At 35.6% G+C, this 19,681-nt stretch overlaps 1 protein-coding gene and 1 long non-coding RNA gene across 6 annotated transcripts in view; one reads left to right on the top strand and one right to left on the bottom strand.

Annotated features, from left to right (window-relative positions):
* Window positions 1–22: 22 nt before the first annotated feature.
* Window positions 23–19,681, bottom strand: part of INTS6 (integrator complex subunit 6) — a 93,089-nt gene continuing 73,430 nt past the window's right edge. For all 5 annotated transcript variants that reach the window (XM_047723330.1, XM_047723331.1, XM_047723333.1 and 2 more), the window contains 8 exons: window positions 18,554–18,664; window positions 17,323–17,538; window positions 14,652–14,778; window positions 13,687–13,829; window positions 13,261–13,492; window positions 6,820–7,191; window positions 5,623–5,716; window positions 23–3,815 (listed from right to left, as the gene is read on the bottom strand). In XM_047723330.1, the coding sequence (XP_047579286.1) occupies window positions 3,722–3,815; window positions 5,623–5,716; window positions 6,820–7,191; window positions 13,261–13,492; window positions 13,687–13,829; window positions 14,652–14,778; window positions 17,323–17,538; window positions 18,554–18,664 (1,389 nt within the window). In that variant the 3' untranslated portion in view covers window positions 23–3,721. The remainder of the gene's footprint in view (window positions 3,816–5,622; window positions 5,717–6,819; window positions 7,192–13,260; window positions 13,493–13,686; window positions 13,830–14,651; window positions 14,779–17,322; window positions 17,539–18,553; window positions 18,665–19,681) is intronic.
* On the top strand, window positions 3,758–5,357 carry LOC125096388 (uncharacterized). Its single transcript, XR_007126163.1, has 2 exons — window positions 3,758–5,070; window positions 5,274–5,357. It is a non-coding gene; the product is annotated as an uncharacterized LOC125096388 (long non-coding RNA).

Raw genomic sequence — 19,681 nt, 5'->3', positions numbered from 1 at the left:
TAGTTGACGTGGGTTTTTTAAAAATTCAGGTTTCTGCTTCTGGGGAGACTTAGAAAGATCAAAGTAAAATAAATGTAGATCTTGATTTTTCCCCCCAGTTGTTGCCTCGCTTTCTCATCTCTGTAGGACAAATTAGTTCCTTCAGGGGACTAGCATCTCCAAGCAGCCTTCTGACTCAGCAACCCCAGTATTATAGTGAATACACCAGGATTTCTAGTTTTTGTTGATCTTTCTTATGCTTGCTGAAATGCCACAAAAATCAAGTGTTTGCCCTAGTACTTCTAAGTCCCACTATACAATCTTGTCTTAAGCTAAAGATGGTAGGTATGGTACCGGCAAAGCCTTAGCACATCAGAAGGACAAGCAGAGGTCCTTTCAGCTTCAACAATGAACAAAGTACTCAAATTATTCCTCTCAATGTTCCCCCTCCCCCGACAATTATTTATCAGCCTGGGAAGAAAAGAGATTCTCAGTAAAGAGTTGTTGGCAAGTTGAAACAATGTGTTAAAAAGAAATAGGATGGAACAAGACTAACAAAATCAAGCAAAAGTGGATCTACTTTAACTAAACATCAGGCATTATTTTTATTTATGGGGAGAAAAAAAGTCAAAAGTTAGAATGAGAATTACGCATAGGTTTTACACAAATTGTTAAGGAAATACTGTCAACATCATTTTATCTGAGAATCATTTGCATACTGCTGTAACTTGTGCTAGAAATCAAAGGAACACTTTTGTGACAAAAAGGATGAAGATAATCATTCACTAGGAAATAATCTATTTGGGGAGAAAAAGTCCATCAACAGAATATAATCCTTCCAGGATTTCACCATGATCATTCCAACCCCATATATATTAGATGAAATTGTCTCTTATCACTCAGAACAGGCAACAGAGAGCCCTCTCTTAAGAAAGGATACATGTCAAAAAAATGAAAGATGAAAAAAATGACAGGTTCTACTTCCTCAAGAAACAGAGACAGGACTAAACGTGAACAGAAAGATCATTGTCAAAAGCTGATCGCCAATAAAAGTTGATGACAGTTAAAAGAGAACAATTTCTCTTTTGGAATTCAACTGCATAAAAATGACGAAAAACCTTTGAACTAGTAAAGGACACACCACTATTTCAATGATAGGAGTTTTCACAACTGCCTCAATAAACAATGAAAATAAAAGCCTAATCCAAAACCAATTCCATAATCCACCGCACATCTACATATAGTCCTTGTGAGTTTATTTACTCTTTCTGGGAGGTATCTGCCCACATGATTCAAGGCAAAGTGACTATTCTTCTGGTGAGAGGGGGGTATTAAAGAGATAGGAATCAGTCTCAACCTTCAGTACACCAAACTGATAAATCTTACTGATTAGGGCAAATAATGAATCCATTGACAATGGGACACATATGGGAACATTAAGAAGAATGATCTTAATCTCAAGATTAAACTGTTGGAGAATATCCTTTGTCCAGCCTAAAGCCAACTGGTGATCTACAGGGCCTAAGAGGCATGATATGCCCCTGAAATATACTCCCTCCCTCCCCTTTGCTTACAATTCTATAGTATTTTACTAATTTAACTAATATGCCCAGTTTCTTAAAATTTAAAAAAACCTTCAAGATGGGATATTAAGCCTGAGTTTCTCGAATGGTTTCAAATCTTGTGACTAGGTTTTGGATGAGGCAGGCTATAGAGTATGATGGCAGAGAGATTAAGGACAGAAAGAGGAGACTGAAGAAACTTTCTCTTCCCAACTCCCTCTAGGGTTCATCCCCCAAAATGTATTAAGGTGAAGGGTTTAGAGGATTATTACTTCATGAGCAATCTCTAAAATGGAAATAAGAACTTCCTGATAAGGAAAGCTGCTAAACATTGGGAAAGACCGAATCCCTTTCCTAAATATTCTCAAGTATGAACTTTTATCTGAATGACTTGTAATCCCTTCTATTAATCACAGAATCAAAATATACATAAAGACAATTTAAGACCACACAGTGTATTCTGGATTTTGTGTAGCTCTTGAATTTAGCAGTGACTCAGGTAATTACCTTAACAATTCCATCTATTAAATGATATCCTGCTTTAAAGGTATTTGTAGAGGTAAAAAAGGTTTAAAGAATTGCATATGAAAATACTATGTAACGTTACATTAAATGCCTCTTTTTCTTGACAGGATTTGTCTTCAGCATTGGGAGAGTTTCAAATCCCCTAAATTAAGAGATCTCAAGCATATTCTCCACTTTCATCTATGCTTTCTTCATAAAAAGTTACAACTGCATTCTGCTATACCCTTGAAATTTTAAAAATGTTCTGCTAAAGTGTAAAAAGATAAGGGTATGTGATTTTCAAATATTATGAAACTAAAATTCCATCAATTCCACTATAATTTTATAAATTTATGTTGCCTTCTTTTAATCTAAATGTATTTTAACCTTCCTTTCTATTGGTTACCCCAAAAACACTACAAGGCACAGCAGTGATCTATGAAAGGTGAATGAGTGAGTCTGGTCATAGGGTCACATCCTCAGTGAAGACACATGAGGTCATGTTGGACTGAGAGTGGACAGTGAACAGTGTTGGTTTTTCCTTATCCTGGGTAATTCAGGGGGAATGCACAATGAGCAAAGTCATCTGAAATGTTTGCTTTCTATTTAGCCTCTAAACAAAATGGAGACTTTATATATAAGAATAGCAGAGGAGAACAAAGAGATCCTCTTTGAACCCCCAATTTGTTGTGGGACTTTTGTAAGCATGGCATCAAGCTGCTAAAGACTAGACATTTCAGATGTGATGTCCCTCAAACTTACAACTCCCTAACTAACAGCTTCAACTTAGTGCCATCCATAACCCTAGTGAGAAAGGAAAAAGGTGTTGGGACTAAAGAAACCAATATTAAAGATGTCTGCTTTTAAACAGCTTTTAAAGTGTCTGCCTATTTGCCCCAGATACCGTCATTTCTATTATCTAGGCAAAAATGGGAGTATGTTGGTGTGGACAACAAAATCTAAGAACACAGAGTAAAAAGACAATGCAGGTTATGTAACAGGTAATTACAGTTAGCTTTAACAAATATGAACTTCAAGTGGTGTATTTTTCCAATGCTTAAAAAGCAAGGCCTTTAAAATTCCATTATCCTTACGATGGTTTTAAATGATTACTTTAAATGTGATTATTTCCTAAACCACACAAGAGTAAAATAGAGCATTTATTGATGGAATAACAAAAGTGCTTTTCTTAAATATTCTTCAAAATACATTTGTACAACTTACAATAATATATCCAAAATAACTGTATATACAAAACATTACCTAGTTTTAATGTATGTGCTTTTTTCCCCAAAAATTACAAAGTAACTTCTTTTTTATTTTTTTTGGCAAAGTTCAACCTTAACAGAGGTGACAATTTTAAAGGTTGGTTTAAGAAAATAGAACCTGAGGGAAATTGACACGCAAGAGTCAATGACAAGCAAGAGATTTGGAGGAATATTTTTAGTTTGTTAAATAAAAATGTGTTTTAGAGTGATATTTTTCACATTACAAAAATAAACCAAAATGAAGAAAAGGTCACTGTAAAATGATGGAAAAAGGATCTGTAGACTTGCTCTTAGTATTTCAAATAGCCAACAATGCATGTCAAAAAATGAATGCAAGATCACAACAGTCTTGTATTTACTTTGTATTTGGAGAAGATAGTGAAATAAGTGGCCACATTCTGTTTTCTTTTAATTGCTATTAATATGGTTGATCTGATTGGCTCTTCGATGAATTTCATCCAAGAAGTTCTCCAGTTGTTCTATTAGCATTCGTTTTTTAAACCTGTATAAAAAAAATAAGTAATAGCACTCTCAATTTCTTTTTAATGGATATAGATCAGTATAATTTGTTTTGTTTTGTTTTTAAGACAGCAACTGTCTTGGGAAGATTTTTCAAAGGAAAATGAAAATGGAAAAAAACAACTTAATGATATATAAAATTCACTTGAAGATCAGCAAATTATTTTATCAGTGCAGAATTACAGTTTGTTCCTGAAACAAATAATCTAGGCCCAGGTATAATGGAAGCAGGTTATTTGTTCTACATCCAAAAAGAAAAACAAAAAACCCCTAACATTTACAAGGGTTATAAATATTCCAAAAAAATTTGGACTCCCAAAGCAATGACTCCCATAGCTTCTGATGCTCTTTAAAGTTGAATGTCGTGAAAGGAATGTGAAAAAAGTATGAGTATAACCGCCACAAAACCAAAGAAGAAATGAATAGTTGGATGGTAACATTAAAAAAACCCTTGGGTTCCACTATTAAATTTGAGAGCTAGCAAATCAAGGATAATTAGGTATCTGTGGCTACAGGATATAGCAAACATTTAACATTCAAGGGGCAATTTGAAATTTTTTTCACTAATACAGTAGACTAAAATTGCATTCGCCCACATAAGTACTAATACTGCTGCTGCTCACTGTCCAATCTATACCCACTTCCTTTCTATTTGTAAATTCATATACATAGCTACCATAATATTTCCAATCTCCCTAAAAGGGGGCAGAAGTAGAGGGCAAGCACCAGGAATATAGCTAGATCTATGATGAAGTCTGAGTTGATAAAATGTTACATAAAGAAAAGAATAGGTTAAATATTCAAAATAAATAACATGAAAAGTTATGGCCTTATCTTGAACCTTCAAAGTGGCCTATGCTCTAGCCACTCCAAAAAAAGAAAAAAATTAACTGCTCTATCTAAAAATACCTTTATGCGTACCATGGAAGAAACTGGGCAACCATTAAAGGGTGGGTATATTTAGAAGGTCAGATAACACTAAGTTTTCTTAAAATACTAAAGAAGTATTAAAAGAAAAATAAATGTTTTTTGTACTCCCTAAACTCACAACTACAATTTCCAGTTAATTGCACTTCATAGTTACCATTTATAATCTTGATCCACATTCTTTGTATTAAAGTACATAATCCTGGGCTACTGAAGCAATTATAGAATAAGGCCCATTTGTCCAACTCTGCTCCCCTTAATTACACATTTTCCCGTGTACAAATGAACTGCATCCAATATTGTCTTTCAAGGTTATTTCTTTTTTTTTTTTTTTTGAAGATTTTATTCATTTATTTGTCAGACAGAGATCACAAGTAGGCAGAGAGAGAGAGGAGGAAGCAGGCTCCCTGCCGAGCGAGAGCCCAATGCGGGGCTCGATCCCAGGACCCTGAGATCATGACCTGAGCCAAAAGCAGAGGCTTTAACCCACTGAGCCACCCAGTCGCCCCTCAAGGTTATTTCTAATCACTGATTAATATTAACTATAATCCAAATATACAAAGGAGAAAAATTAAAGGCTAAAAAATACAAAGACCCCCAAAAGTCAGAGTAGGATAAATGAGAATTATACAAATATCTATAATCTATAGGGAGGAAAAAGTCCAAAATTGGCAAAGAATTTTGTGGCTGTTTTTAGTTTATTGAACTTCTTTCAATAAACTAAAAAAGAAGAACTTCTATACACATGGGTGTGTCATATATATGCATAATACCACAAGTACAGAATAGGTATTATTAAAATATTAACTGTAAGCTGGAAGCTCATTTCATAATCATTTCAAAATGTGCAATAAATTCTTTACCTTGATGCTTCTTTAATGACATTTTGTAAAAATATTAGTCTTGTTTGTAAACTGCCTTGCACATGCTTCAGTAACGTGAAGATTCTTTCATATTCTTAAAATGAGAAGCAAAAAGAAAAATTTAAGTGGCTTTTCTATACACTCTTATTCAATATTTTTCTACTGCACTTTCTATATCAAGATATACTATATGAAACCAAGACATTCCACATAAAATTTTCACGACTAAGAATCATATGTGTGTGTGTGTATGTGTGTGTGTGTGTATGTATATATACATATATAAAATATATATTTCCATCATATATCAGCAAAGACAAAATAACTTGTTAAGCTGTGTTCTTGGTAAAAGTTCCCATGAAGATATCAAACACAAAGCTTAGAAAAATAGAGGAAGAGCTTCCTGATAGTGCCACTGAAAAAGAAGCAAGGTGCCTCCATCCTTGTAATTCAAATTCTAAACTACAGTTCCATGGTAGGGAGGGGCAAATGGAGGGGTGGGAGAAACAGGTAAAAGTGCTATTTCAGTTTCAAATTTTCAAAATTTCAAAAACTCTGCCAAGGACTATAAGCAAGGGTTGTCTTACCCACTTCTGAACCACCCGTGGGTCACTCTATCATCATAGCAGATGATCTGTCCACATCTTTTGAATGAATGCCAATAATATTGAAATTTTATCCCACAAAGTTCTTTAGCATCCATGTAACAGATAGCTTTTATAACTTCTGTTGTTTTTTTTTTGCTTAAACATATCCCTGGTCACTCTCATAGTTTAAACCTTAAAGGCAGTAGTAGATACTATGCCAGGAACTTCACAGACCTGAAGTCATCTAATATTCACTCCATCTTTTTGGGTTTGCTGTTACATTTAACTGCAGCGGCTATGTAGAAAAATACTCAGGACTCCAGGTCCCTGTCATGGTAGGAACTGTGTGCAATTTATCTGTGTGTTCTTTAAGCTCCGCTCTCAGTCCCTCCTGCTTACCATATCTACACCATAATACTTTGGATATAGCAAATATTTAGTGTTTGTAGGTTGAATAAAGAACCAAATCTTTTATATATCTATATCTATATATCTATATCTCATACATTGTTCGTCACTGATCTAGAATCAATCTGTTTTTTAGTTAATCTGACTCTTCTCTGAGCACAAAGAGAAATCAAATATGAGGTTTGCCTCTAATTATACATACTTCTTCCTGGCTTTCGGATCTCTTTCATTATTTGTGCTTTTAGTTCAGTGTTGACCTCTTCATGGCTTCTACAATGCATCAATTTCTTTCCTTTGTTGAGTGAAGATGCTGGTATATTCTCTTCAGGACACTGTTCTTTATCTCTTGGTTCCTCATGATTTTCTAAAAATCCACCAACAGTGAGGTCATTAGTTCCTAAATGGTCATGACCAAGAGCCTCTGTATGATTGGTTGGTCGTTCCAGTAAATTGGCTGGAGAAGAAGGTGAAAATTCAGCATCCATAGCATTTGGTGTAATATCTGATGAAAGTTGGTCTGCAACATGATTTTCAACCACATCATCTATTGTTGAATCATTAGTGGCCTCTGAAACTAAAAAAAAGATAAGAAAAAAAATGATGTGAGCCAATTGCAAAGAACACAGTAAAAAAAAGCTACAAATAATATTAAGGCAAATCACAACTAATCTCCTTGATGGATGCAAATTAACAAATACTACATGTTCTTAATAAGCTCTGCCAAAGAGATGGCAGAATTCAACATGAAACATTTATACTAGTTACAAATTCTGTTTAACTTTTGCCCTTAGGAAAAAAAATAAAAGACAATTTCAAGCCAACTTTTAGTTCTCTGCTTTATTCTATGGCGATTTTACTGAACAAGTAGATTTCTAATGCTTTAGAGAAATATACAGAGAGCCTTAGCTCATTCCAACAGACCTCTGCCTTATACACATACTACTATTCAGAGGCAAAAGTAAACACAGGAAGTCCAAACCGTTCAATACTCTGCAGGGAACACACCACCAAACAGATCACTTTACAGTATACTCTCTTCTTATAACCACCCATCCAGTCTTTGTTACTCAAGCAACACAGAAGAGCCTGGTGCCCACAGCAGCCCATCAGATTACTTACTAGACTTAAAAAAAAAAAAAGCTTGCAAACTCTGCTCCCCCCTCCAGAAAGCTGCTGAATTAGAAGTTCTCTGACTACTCACCAAACTTCAGGACACTAGCTAAAGTCACCTCTACTTCCCTCATTTACTGTCCAAAAGGTAAACTCACTCCCACAAAAATCCATTAAGACTTCTGACTTCCTCTCTAAATCCCCTCCCATGATTTGCATATTTTCCTGAATATTCTCTACAACTCCAGCTTTAACTGAAACCCAGCTCTCTGGCCAAGACACTGAAATTTTCAGACCTGAAATAGAAATTACTTTCTCTCAAACACTCTCCACAGACTTAAAATAAGGATGTGGAGTCACCTACTCCTTCACCTTTTAGTGCCACTTCAAGATCCTTTCTCCATACACTCTTACAACACTCTGGCTCTTTCGAGGCTCAACTATGCCACTCTGCTCATCCCCTCTCTTCTTATCACTAGCCTCATTGACCTCCAAGGCACACCTCTGTGGTCAACTTGGTTCAGGCTTCCTTCTATCCCCCTGTCCCCTGGGCATTCTCCTAGGTCATTACTACACAAAGTATGGTCTAATACAAGCAGTATTAGCACCAGAGTTTGCTAGAAATGCTCATCTTGAGCCCCACTCTAAACAAGGAATTAGAATCTGCAGTTTAACTAGATCCCCCTAGTGACTCAATTACACACTAAAGTTTGGGAAGTACTGTAATATATGACTTCAGTGTCTATGCAGATCACCTGCCAAGAACATGGCCTCTCAATTCTTTAATTTCTCATCTCGTTTGCCTCACAAATCCATGGATAGAGGAGTATAAGCCATCTCTTAGCAGGACTCCTGCTGTTTTTCTATAACTCAGCCAGACTCTTACTCCATCAACTCCTCCACTTTCTCCCTCCTATTCATCAGATCCTACCTTCTAAATGCCTTTTTCTTATCTATTCAACTTATACCCCATAATGTATTACTTTTTATCAGCATCCTAAATTCTCTCATTCTGTTGTCCTCCCATGATACCTGCCAGGCAAAACTCCAAACCTGATGACTCTATCTACTTGCCCTAGACCTGCATTTGGAATGATGAGCACCACTGGAGAAATATGATCCAGCTCTGCAGTGATCACCATACCCAGCCAAGTGTCCCTGGATTTAGCACTACCTAGCAGTCTTATTTCTCCCTCTCCCACAAAAGACCATTCTAACCTTCTCCACTCTCTTTAACATCTCTGACTTTCCCAATCTCTCCTCTCCTCTCCATAGTATATGTCACCTTCTAGCACTACCTAGCAGTCTTATTTCTCCCTCTCCCACAAAAGACCATTCTAACCTTCTCCACTCTCTTTAACATCTCTGACTTTCCCAATCTCTCCTCTCCTCTCCATAGTATATGTCACCTTCAACTTCACAGAGGAAAGAAAAGGAGAGCCATGAAATAGGAACTTCTCTACTTCCCACTTGTGCCCACACTCATCTGCTTCAGTGGAAGCAACATTCTTTCATCTGGGCTTTGGACCATTCCCTTCTGCCTTCCCAATGATTTTGTGCTGATTATGCTTTCTCTCGTCTTCTTTTTCAACCACTACCTCCTGGTTCCATCATACCAGCATTTAAACAAGCTCAACTCTGTCATCTTTAAGACAAAGCAAAGTCACCATTTTTAACCCCATGACTTCTTCCAGCTATCATTCTTTTCCCATCTCCCCCATGCTGCATTTTAAACTTCTTTGTTTTTCTGCAACTATATATACATAAAATTTTTATTTTTTTTTTTACGTTATGTTAGTCACCATACAGTACATCATTAGTTTTTGATGTAGTGTTCCATGATTCATTATTTGCATATGACATCCAGTGCTCATTACAACACCTGCCCTCCTTAATACTCATCACCAGGCTAACCCATCCCCCAATTCCTCTTCCCCTCTGAAATCCTCAGATTGTTTCCTGGAGTCTCTAGTTTCTCATGGTTCGTCTCTTCCTCTGATTCCCTCCCTTCAGTTTCCCCTTCCTTCTCCTAATGTCATATAATGTCACGGATCTAGAATCAAGATGGTTTCATCTGATTCATCTCATATGTGGAATATAAGCAACATATGAGTGAAACCATGTGAGAACTCTTTCTTTGTTTGACTTATTTCACTTAGCATAATCCCCTCCAGTTCCACGCATGTTGAGGCACATGGTGGGTATTCATCCTTTCTGATGGCTGAGTAATATTCCATTGTATATATGAACCATATCTTCTTTATCCATTCATCTGTTGAAGGGCATCTGGCTCCTTTCACAGTTTGGCTATTGTGGACATTGCTGCTATGAACACTGGGGTGCATGTTCCCCTTCTTTTCACTACATCTGTATCTTTGGGGTAAAATACCCAGTTGTGCTATTGCTGGGTCATAGGGTAGCTCTATTTCTCAACTTTTTGAGGAATCTCCATACTGTTTTCCAGAGTGGCTGCACCAACTTGCATTCCCACCAACAGTGTTAAGAGGATTCCCTTTCTCTGCATCCTCACCAACATTTGTTGTTTCCTGTCTTGTTAATTTTTGCCATGCTAACTGGTGGTATCTCAATGTGGTTTTGATTTGCATTTCCCTGATGGCTAATGATGAACATTTTTTCATGTGTCTGTTAGCCATTTGTATGTCTTCTTTGGAGAAGTGTCTGTTCGTATCTTCTGCCCATTTGTTGACTCAATTGTTTTTTGGATGTTGAGTTTGAGAATTCTTGATAGATCTTGGATACCAGTCCTTTATTTGTAATGTCATTTGCAAATATCTTCTCCCATTCTGTGGGTTGCCTCTTAGTTTTGCTGACTATTTCCTTTGCTGTGCAGAAGATTTTTATCTTGATAAAGTCCCAAAAATTCATTTTTGCTTTTGTTTCCCTTGCCCTTGGAGACATGACATAAAAGAAGTTGCTGCGGCCGATGCCAAAGATGTTACTGCCTTTACTCTCCTCTAGGATTTTGATAGATTCCTCCCTCACATTGAGATCTTTCATCCATTTAGAGTTTATCTTTGTATATGGTGTTAGGAGAACGGTCAAGTTTCCTTCTTCTACATATAGCTGTCCAATTTTCCCCATAGCTAAAAGTCTTAAATGGGTTGTCTTACATGCATTGTCTCCATTTTCTCATCTTTCACTCCTCAAACCACTTCGTCAGTGTTTTGTCCTCTTTATTCCATCAGAATTGCTCGTGCTAAGGTGGCCAAAGGCCATCAGAACCTTTCCAATCCTCTGGACCAATCCATGTAAGTATCTGAGACTGCTACCACTCAATTCTCTTTCCCTTTAGCTCTCATGACGCCAAATTCTTCTCATCTCCTTATTCTTGGATTCTTCCCTCTTAATCTCCTTTTTTGAACCTTATTTCTCTCCTTAACTTTGGCACTTTCAAAGTTCTGCTCTAGGCTGCTGCTTCTCATTGTTTCCCTTGCTGTGATTTAATTCACTCCAAGGAGGTTAAGACTGCCTCCTGCACCTCTCTCTTTTTCCCTGTCTCTTCTTCCGAGGTCTAAACTAAAATACCCATCTTCTATCTAAGGATCTCCACATGGCTATATAGTGGGTGCCTCTAAACTCACTCATCCTCTCTCCTTCCGCTCCACTCTTTCATCCTTATCTATCCAGCATCTCTCAACTCCTCTCTTGCCCTGGCTCCAATATCCGGTCCATCATCACAAAGTCTTTACTGGTACATCCAAGTATTTCTCAAATACATGTTTTTCTTGAAACTCCACTGCCAAGTCATTAGCTCTTCCCTGGGTTTCCTAACTAGTTTCTGTGCATCCATAATAATTATTTAACAACATCAAATATCCTATCAATGTCCCTAATCTAATTACCTTGCACACTTTCTATCTGTAGGGAAACTTTGATTTTATTTGTTTCAGGGTCCGGGACACCTGGGTGGCTCAGTTGGTTAAGCGGCTGCCTTCGGTTCAGGTCATGATCCCAGAGTTCTGGGATCGAGTCCCACATCAGGCTCCTTGCTCAGCAGGAAGCCTGCTTCTCCCTCTGCCTCTGCCTGCCACTCTATCTGCCTGTGCTCACTCTCTCTCTCTCTCTCTCTGACAAATAAATAATAAAAAAATTTAAAAAAAAAAATCTTATTTGTTTCAGGGTCCAAATCAGGACTTGTACATTGTAATTAGTTTATATGTCTTCTAACTACCATTTAATCTGTAAGATCCTTCTGTAACCTCTCTTTTTGCTATGCATTTTTTTCTGGAAACATACAGACCCCATATTCTTGGTCCTATAGTTTTCCACAATCCAGATTATGCTAATTATATCCCTGTTTTGTCATTTGTTTCTCTATCCTTTGTATTTCCTATAAACTGGTAGTTAGATCTAGAAGCTTGATCAGATTAATAAGGCTCAGTGTCTTTCTCCTTTTTTTTTTTTTTTTTGGTAAGAGTACTTCAAAAGTAGTACTGTATAATTCCATCAGGAGGTATAGAATATTTGGTTTCTCTCCAGTTAAGATGTTATAAACTACAAATGATCACTACCAATAATTAATGCAATCATTAATTCACTAAGGGTTCCCCTAAATCCACTCTTGTTCTTCCCTAACAATATTTCACACAGTACAGTTGGCCTGGTCTTTATAAAATTCTAATCAGATCAGGTCACTAGCTCTTCAAAACCTTTCAAAGATTCTCATTGTCCTTAAAGTCTACAATCTTTACAATGGCCTCCAGGGCCCTCCATGCTCTGGCCTCAGCCTATCTTTAATTTCTTACCTTATCTCATTCCCAATACCTTTGGTATACTAAGATTCTTTCAGTTCCCTTAATCCCTTCTCTTTAGTGTATACATTTGCACATATTCTTCTTACACTACTACTGTAGCATATAGTAGCACGTAGCAAAACTGCTTAGCACTACTACCAAATGCACAGCTTTTGCAAAACAATTCCCATTCACCCTTCAAATGTTGGCTTAAACCTAACTTCCTCAGTAAAGGGTCTTGACCCCACAAACTAAGATGAATCCTTTTACCACATGCTTCCAAAACATACCTGACTTCCCTTTTATAACATGCATCACACTTCTAATGAAACATTCAATGACTGTCTTTCCTTACTCATTATCAATGAAGGCAGAGATCACTACTGTCTCATTCACTGCTATACCTCAATGCTTAGCACTGTTTACAATAGTGTATGTATGTATGTATGTATGTATATATATAAAATAATTAGTGGCTGAATTAACCTGAAACTGAAAACCATCTTTCTGTGGGTATTGATAACCTCCCTTTAATACTGTTATTCTGAAATACTTCAGACTAGTAAATGATATTTAGATAGATCATGCTAGCTATAATCAAGCATAATAAATATACGAAATATCCAACAACTGTTCTTTAAAAAGACATAAAATGATTACATGCTAATTTAGAAGAAACAAGTATCTTTTCTAGACACTCAATATTTTCTATAATTAAAAAATCCCTTCCCCACGAAGAGACAAAAAGCAGCACTAATGTTTTTTGTAAAAACTCTTACTTTTATGAAGAGGAAGGGGTTTAATAAGATCTGGCTGTGCTTGAGTCATAGGTACAGGTGGTCCTTTTCCTCCAATATGATTATTCACAACTGGATTCTGTTGTCTGCCTCTTAGTAGTGGAGACATACAGCGACGTCTTTTAGGGATCCCTTGCATATTTGGTTCTCCAGGTCGTTTATGTTTATTTTGAGGTCCAGCCACAAATTCATCTGCTTCATCTATCATCATACCCTATAACAAAAAAGAATATAATTTCCCTTGGTTTACATACAGTCTTTAAATGGTATAACTAATTCCAATCCCCATTAGAGCAACTATAATTATGTTGATATTTATTAGTCTACCAAGAAAAGTAGCTTACTTTAGTTAAATTAAGAACTGTTAAATCCACAAATGAATTATACAGTGGAACATTTTAAGTTTACCTTTTTATCTAGCTTAAAGGGGTTGCCAAATGTATGCAACCTTCGAGGCTGATCAGGATCAAGTTCTCTTAGTGGAGAAGGTACTTGCTTGAGGTATTCCTGGTAATTCCCCATTTGTGCTATAGGAACACTGTGCACTTGATCTTTTCAAATAGAAGAGAGCAACAAAGAAAGTTAGCCTCACTAAAACAACAATGTTTAATTATCAAATAATATCCTCTTACATATGAATGCTACCTAGTGTTATTCTAGGAAGTCTTCCCTTACCATATATGTTAAATTAGTGTGTTGTCACTACAAATATTGTGACAAAAATGAAGTCTTTTTAAAATTTTTAAAATAAAATTTAAAAGAATTGATTTTATCTTCTAAACAAAGCAAAAACATTGCAGTTAACTTGAGTGTGCAAAATAAGCAATACAGTTAACATTGCCATGAAAAGGAATTCTTCTTCTCTATTCCAATTAAGAATTTAAATATAGGAAAATTTACAAAGAAGATGTATCACACATAACCTTTTTATATAAAGCTATAGTTGGAATGCTTACATCAGAGATGGCCAAGAGTTAAATTCTCATCTGACTTGATTTGTAGTACATGCCATGGAAACAGCTAAAGGAACAGGACGTGTACGGACCAACTGAGTCAAACCACCAGATACCAGTGTATCACAAGAAAATGATTTTGTGTGTGTGTTAATGCATGAACAAAAAGTCTTTAAAGAGAAACTAAGCTGCTAACAAAGGTTGTCACCTCTGGGAGAAAGAATTTGGGACACAGTGATGATAGAAAAAAATGTCGAGAATCAGGGATGACTTAGTACTTATTTCATTTGTTTGAATTTACAAAGAAAATGTAATACTACTATAGTAATTCTTTAAAAGCTAGATTAATATACCATGTTTTTTCAACATAAAGAAAGAAATTCACAAAAGAAATACCATTATTTAAAACCATGATCTAACCTTCATCCTGTCCTTTAAGAAATCTGCGGGTGCTCTTCAAAAGATTAGATCTCATCCTTGTTAAGTGATCCAAAAGATTCCGCCTTGGTATGTCATACGCATTTCTAAATGTCTGCGGTTTCAAATCCTATTGAAAAACAAGGACAAATTTATTTTTATTTTTTAATATAAAATTAAAAGAGACTAAAGTCTCTAGCCTGCAGTATAGGTTTGGAAATAAGATATACAAGTCTCATTAGTTTTAAAAATATAATAAAGAATTATGATGCAATCTTATTATTTTAGGAACCAGAAGATCAAAACTGGTAGTTAAGTTCAATCAAATAAATTCACCTCTTTCAAGATTTTGCTATATATTCTGGCTAAGGGAAGTAAATATAAAACGAATTTCCAAGAAACATAGCTTTGATGTATAATTCACATACAATAAATTAACCCATTTTAGGTATACAGTTTGACAAGTGTCAGTAAATTTACAATTGTGAAACCATCACCACAATCCAGTTTAAGAACACTTCCATCACCCCAGAAAAGTTGTTCGTGTCCATTTGTTGTCAATCAATTTTCCTATCCCCAGGCATCCACTGATCTGCTTCCTGTCACCCTACATTCCACTTTATAAATGCATTTGCTGTATCAAATCTTTTCTATCTGGCTTTTTTCACTAAGGATGATGCTTTGAGATTCATCTATGGTTATTAATGTATAAGTAGTCTGTTCTTTTTTACTGCAGAGTAGTAGTCCGTTCTGTGGATATAGTCTATCTTTATCCATTTTCCAATGGATGAACAGTTTTCAGTTTTTGGTGATTATGAATAATGCTGTTATAAACATTTGCATACAAAGCCTTTATATGGACAAATATCTTCACTTCTTTCATGTAGGTAGACACCTTTGAGTAGAACTGCTGGTTATATATCAAATATAGCCATTCTAGTGGGTGGGAAGTGGGATCTCATTATAGTTTTAATTTGCATTTCCCTAATGGCCATTAAGGTACAGCAACTTTTTACGTGCGTTTAAATTCATGTATCTTATTTGGTGAAGTATCTTCTCAAAGATTTTGCCCACTTTTTATTAGATGTTTATTTTTTTATCACTAAGTTGTAGTTCTTTACATATTGTGCTGCAAATACTTTGTTCTATATATACTCTTCTCCCAGGCTGTAGCTTGCCTGTTCATTTTACAAAATTTCTTTTGTAGACAAAAATTTAAATTTTAGGGGCGCCTGGGTGGCTCAGTGGGTTAAAGCCGCTGCCTTCGGCTCAGGTCATGGTCCCAGGGTCCTGGGATCGAGCCCCGCATCGGGCTCTCTGCTCAGCAGGGAGCCTGCTTCCCTTCCTCTCTCTCTCTGCCTGCCTCTCTGCCTACTTGTGATCTCTGTCAAATAAATAAATAAAATCTTTAAAAAAAAAAAATTTAAATTTTAATGAACTTTATCAAGTTTTTTTGTGTGCTTTTTGTGCTGTATTTGAGAAATCTTCAATGACTCCTGACCCAATGTCATAAAGATTTTCTCCTGTTTTCTTCTAGAAGTTTATAGTTTTAGTTCTTACATTTCAGACCATAAGCAGTTCCAAGTAATGTGAGATAATGGTCAAATTTATTATTTTGAATATGGGTATCCAACTGTTCCAGCACTATTTCTGAAGAGATTATCTTCTTACCCACTGAATTGTTTTGGCACCTCTGTTAAAAATTGACTACATGTGTGAGTGTCTACTTCTAGACTCTCTTCTGTTCTACTGATCTATATGTTTACCCATATACCAACAATACAACATGCTGATGATTACTACAACATTTTTTTTTAATGATTTCATTTTTTTTTAAAAGATTTTATTTATTTGTCAGAGAGAGAGGGAGTGAGAGCGAGCACAGGCAGACAGAATGGCAGGCAGAGGCAGAGGGAGAAGCAGGCTCTCCGCCGAGCAAGGAGCCCAATGTGGGACTCGATCCCAGGATGCTGGGATCATGACCTGAGCCGAAGGCAGCTGCTTAACCAACTGAGCCACCCAGGCGTCCCTGAATACTACAACTTTATAGTAAGTTTCAAAATAGACTGTACAAGTATTCTAAATTCATTATTTTGCAAAACTGTTTTAAGCTATTCTAGGAGCTTTAAAATTTCCATATAAATTTTAGATCAGCTTATCTCTTTCTACCAAAAAGGCCACTGGAGTGAAGATCTTCTTAATAATGAATATTCATAAAGCATTTTAGGACCATCCTATGTACCCAAGGTCATCAGTATAAGTACCAAACTTCAGCGAATTGTAAGACTAGCTAAGTAACTTCAGGCAATCTTTAAGCCTCTGTTTTCTTTCTTGCCTTTTTTTTTTTTTTTTTTTTTTTTAAGTAATCTTTATACTCAAAATGGGGCATGCTCTACCAACTGAGTGAGCCAGGCACCCCATTTGTTTTCTCATCTATAAAATGAATGGGTTGGTTTACTCATCAGTCCACCTATTCATCCATTCAGCATGCACAATGTCTTAATTCTAAAACTCTATGATTCAATAATAGTATTAATGATCATTATTCATCAGAGGTACAGAAGTACTTCTGAAGTTTGGACAAACTAAGTTATCAATTAATGGAAAATCTGATTTATTCAACAATATCATAGAATATAACTAAAGCAGTGCTAAAAATTCACATAACTATTACCTTATTGAGCAAAGCAACTTGGAAGCCAGTGTATTCTTTCATGTTAAGGTCTAGCAGTCTGTGAGGAACATCCTCTGAAATCCCCTGGAGCAACTGTTGAAAATCCTTCCTATAAGCCATTGATAAGCCATGTGATCGGCTTCGGACTTTAATTCCAGTTTCCTGTACTACTTTTTTGCCTACAGATCCAATGACTCGATCAGATTCTATTTTGGCCTAAAATAAAAATAGTAAGATTTAGTTTTGACATAATCTAAATTAGTAAATTAAATACTAATAGTTTTGGTCTTCTATAAATTAAGTATTTATGTTATAAAAAGTATGTATGTAATTATAAACTCAAGTAGCATAGGTCATGTCAAGTTCTTGGTAAACTAAAGAGAGTTTAAATAAAAATGTCTTACAGTTTTAAATCATTACAATTATAACCTTTTGGAGAAGGACAAACAAAAACAACTTCAATTTATTTTTATGTACTAGTACCCACTACATTTAAACCATGAAATGTAAGTGAACCCTAAATAAAAATATGGATTTCCAATTCAGAGATCATATAAAATCAGAAAAAATAACTCTTATCAGTATTTATTTAAAGATACTTTTATTAGCACATAACTAAATGTTCATAGGTATAACAAAAATGATGTAGCTTTTCACTGGAAAGCAAGTAGCAATATTTTGACTCTATCCAACCTACATCTCCATGAGCAGTTTAAGTACAGGTGGTAGAAGTACTAGAAAAATAATGTACTTTATATGGTCTTAATATCTTGGCAGTCTAACTGTATACTGCTTGACTACCAGAATATCTATTAATGTGATTTATATTCAAAATGACTATAAAATACAGTGTTTTTTACAAATACTTCAAAAGAAACTTCCATTTTTGAAAGAAAAAGAACTATAGGTTTTAAAACATAAAGCAAAAGAAACTGATTTTTGTCTAAGAAAAACAACTTTCTAACACAAATTTCTCAAAAGAAAACATGAATTTTCAGTGGTAGAAAATCTAGGACCACAATAATAAAGCCAGTTCCATAAATTAGGAATTATTATTTCAAATTAACCTTCCAAAACACAGCACACCATGTACTTGAGACTGAATTATGTTAATATATAATATATGTAGCTTTAAAACATATTAATACAACCTAATTCCATTAGGACCACCTGTTAAGCATCTTAGCCAAAACCATTCAAAATACTTAATGGCTCTACTTCTTAACATTACCTGTTGACTCAATTTTTTGAGGTATGAAATGACACTGTAACTAAGTCCATATTCCATACTGTCTGCTATTAGGTTAGGTGCTCCCATCATTCTAACAGCTTTCTTCAAAGGCTATAGGAAAAGAGAAAACATCACTCAATCCTAAACTTGTCAAAAAGGTTAAGACTACATGTATTGTCAGTTTTGAAGATTTCTTCAAAAAAAACCTCTTTTTTTCAATAAGAGAGTAACATAATCTTATTAGTATTTCAGTAAAATGTTTGCCAGTGGTACAAAAGCTAGCTTGAAATACTTAAAAAGGATTAGAGGCTATATTTTAACAAAACCTGGGACAGAAAGGTAAAGTCCTAGACTCCTTAGTATCACTGGAGATACTAAGTTTGGAAGAAATGGGCAGGAGACTCATCACAGAGGGAGAGTTGGTAGAAAGTAAGACGTGAAAAGGACACAAGAAAAATGGAAGATTTCTACCTTGGGTAACTGTGTGGGTTATGGCTCAACCATTCACTAGCTCTGTGACCCTAGACCAGATTATATAGCCTCTCTGGGTCTAAAGTTTCTCATTTGAAAAGGACAATAGTATCTACTTCATAGGGTTGTCATGGGATTAAATGAATTAATACATGTAAAGCAACATACAGAATCATCTGGTACACAGCAGGTATTCAGTAAGTGTTAATCATTATTAGCTGAACTGAAAAAATAGAAACAAGCTCTGAAGGAAAAAACAGTCTAATATTTACTGTGGATGTGGTATAGTAAAATAATTTTCAACTGTAAGGACAGCCTACCACTTTTGCTAAGAAAAATGTCACTAGCAGGACAGTCTAGTATGTGTGAGTGGGATGCAGTTAGAAAAGGATGATAGCCGGGTCGCTTGGGTGGCTCAGTCGTTAAACATCTCTCTTCCGCTCAGGTCATGATCCCAGGGTCCTAGGGTAGAGCCCTGCATCAGGCTGCCTACTTAGCGGGAAACCTGCTTCTCCCTCTTCCACTACCCCCTGCTTGTGTTCCCTCTTTCACTATGTCTCTCTTTGTCAAATAAATAAATAAACATTTTTTAAATTAAAAAAGTAATCTTTTTTATGTTAAAAATTTTTTTAAATTTTTTAATTAAAAAGAAGAAAA

This window comes from Lutra lutra, chromosome 3, assembly GCF_902655055.1.
Source record: "Lutra lutra chromosome 3, mLutLut1.2, whole genome shotgun sequence".
NCBI lineage: Eukaryota > Metazoa > Chordata > Mammalia > Carnivora > Mustelidae > Lutra > Lutra lutra.
The sequence above is the reverse complement of the archived record's forward strand: the minus strand, read 5'-3'. Positions and strand labels throughout refer to the sequence as shown.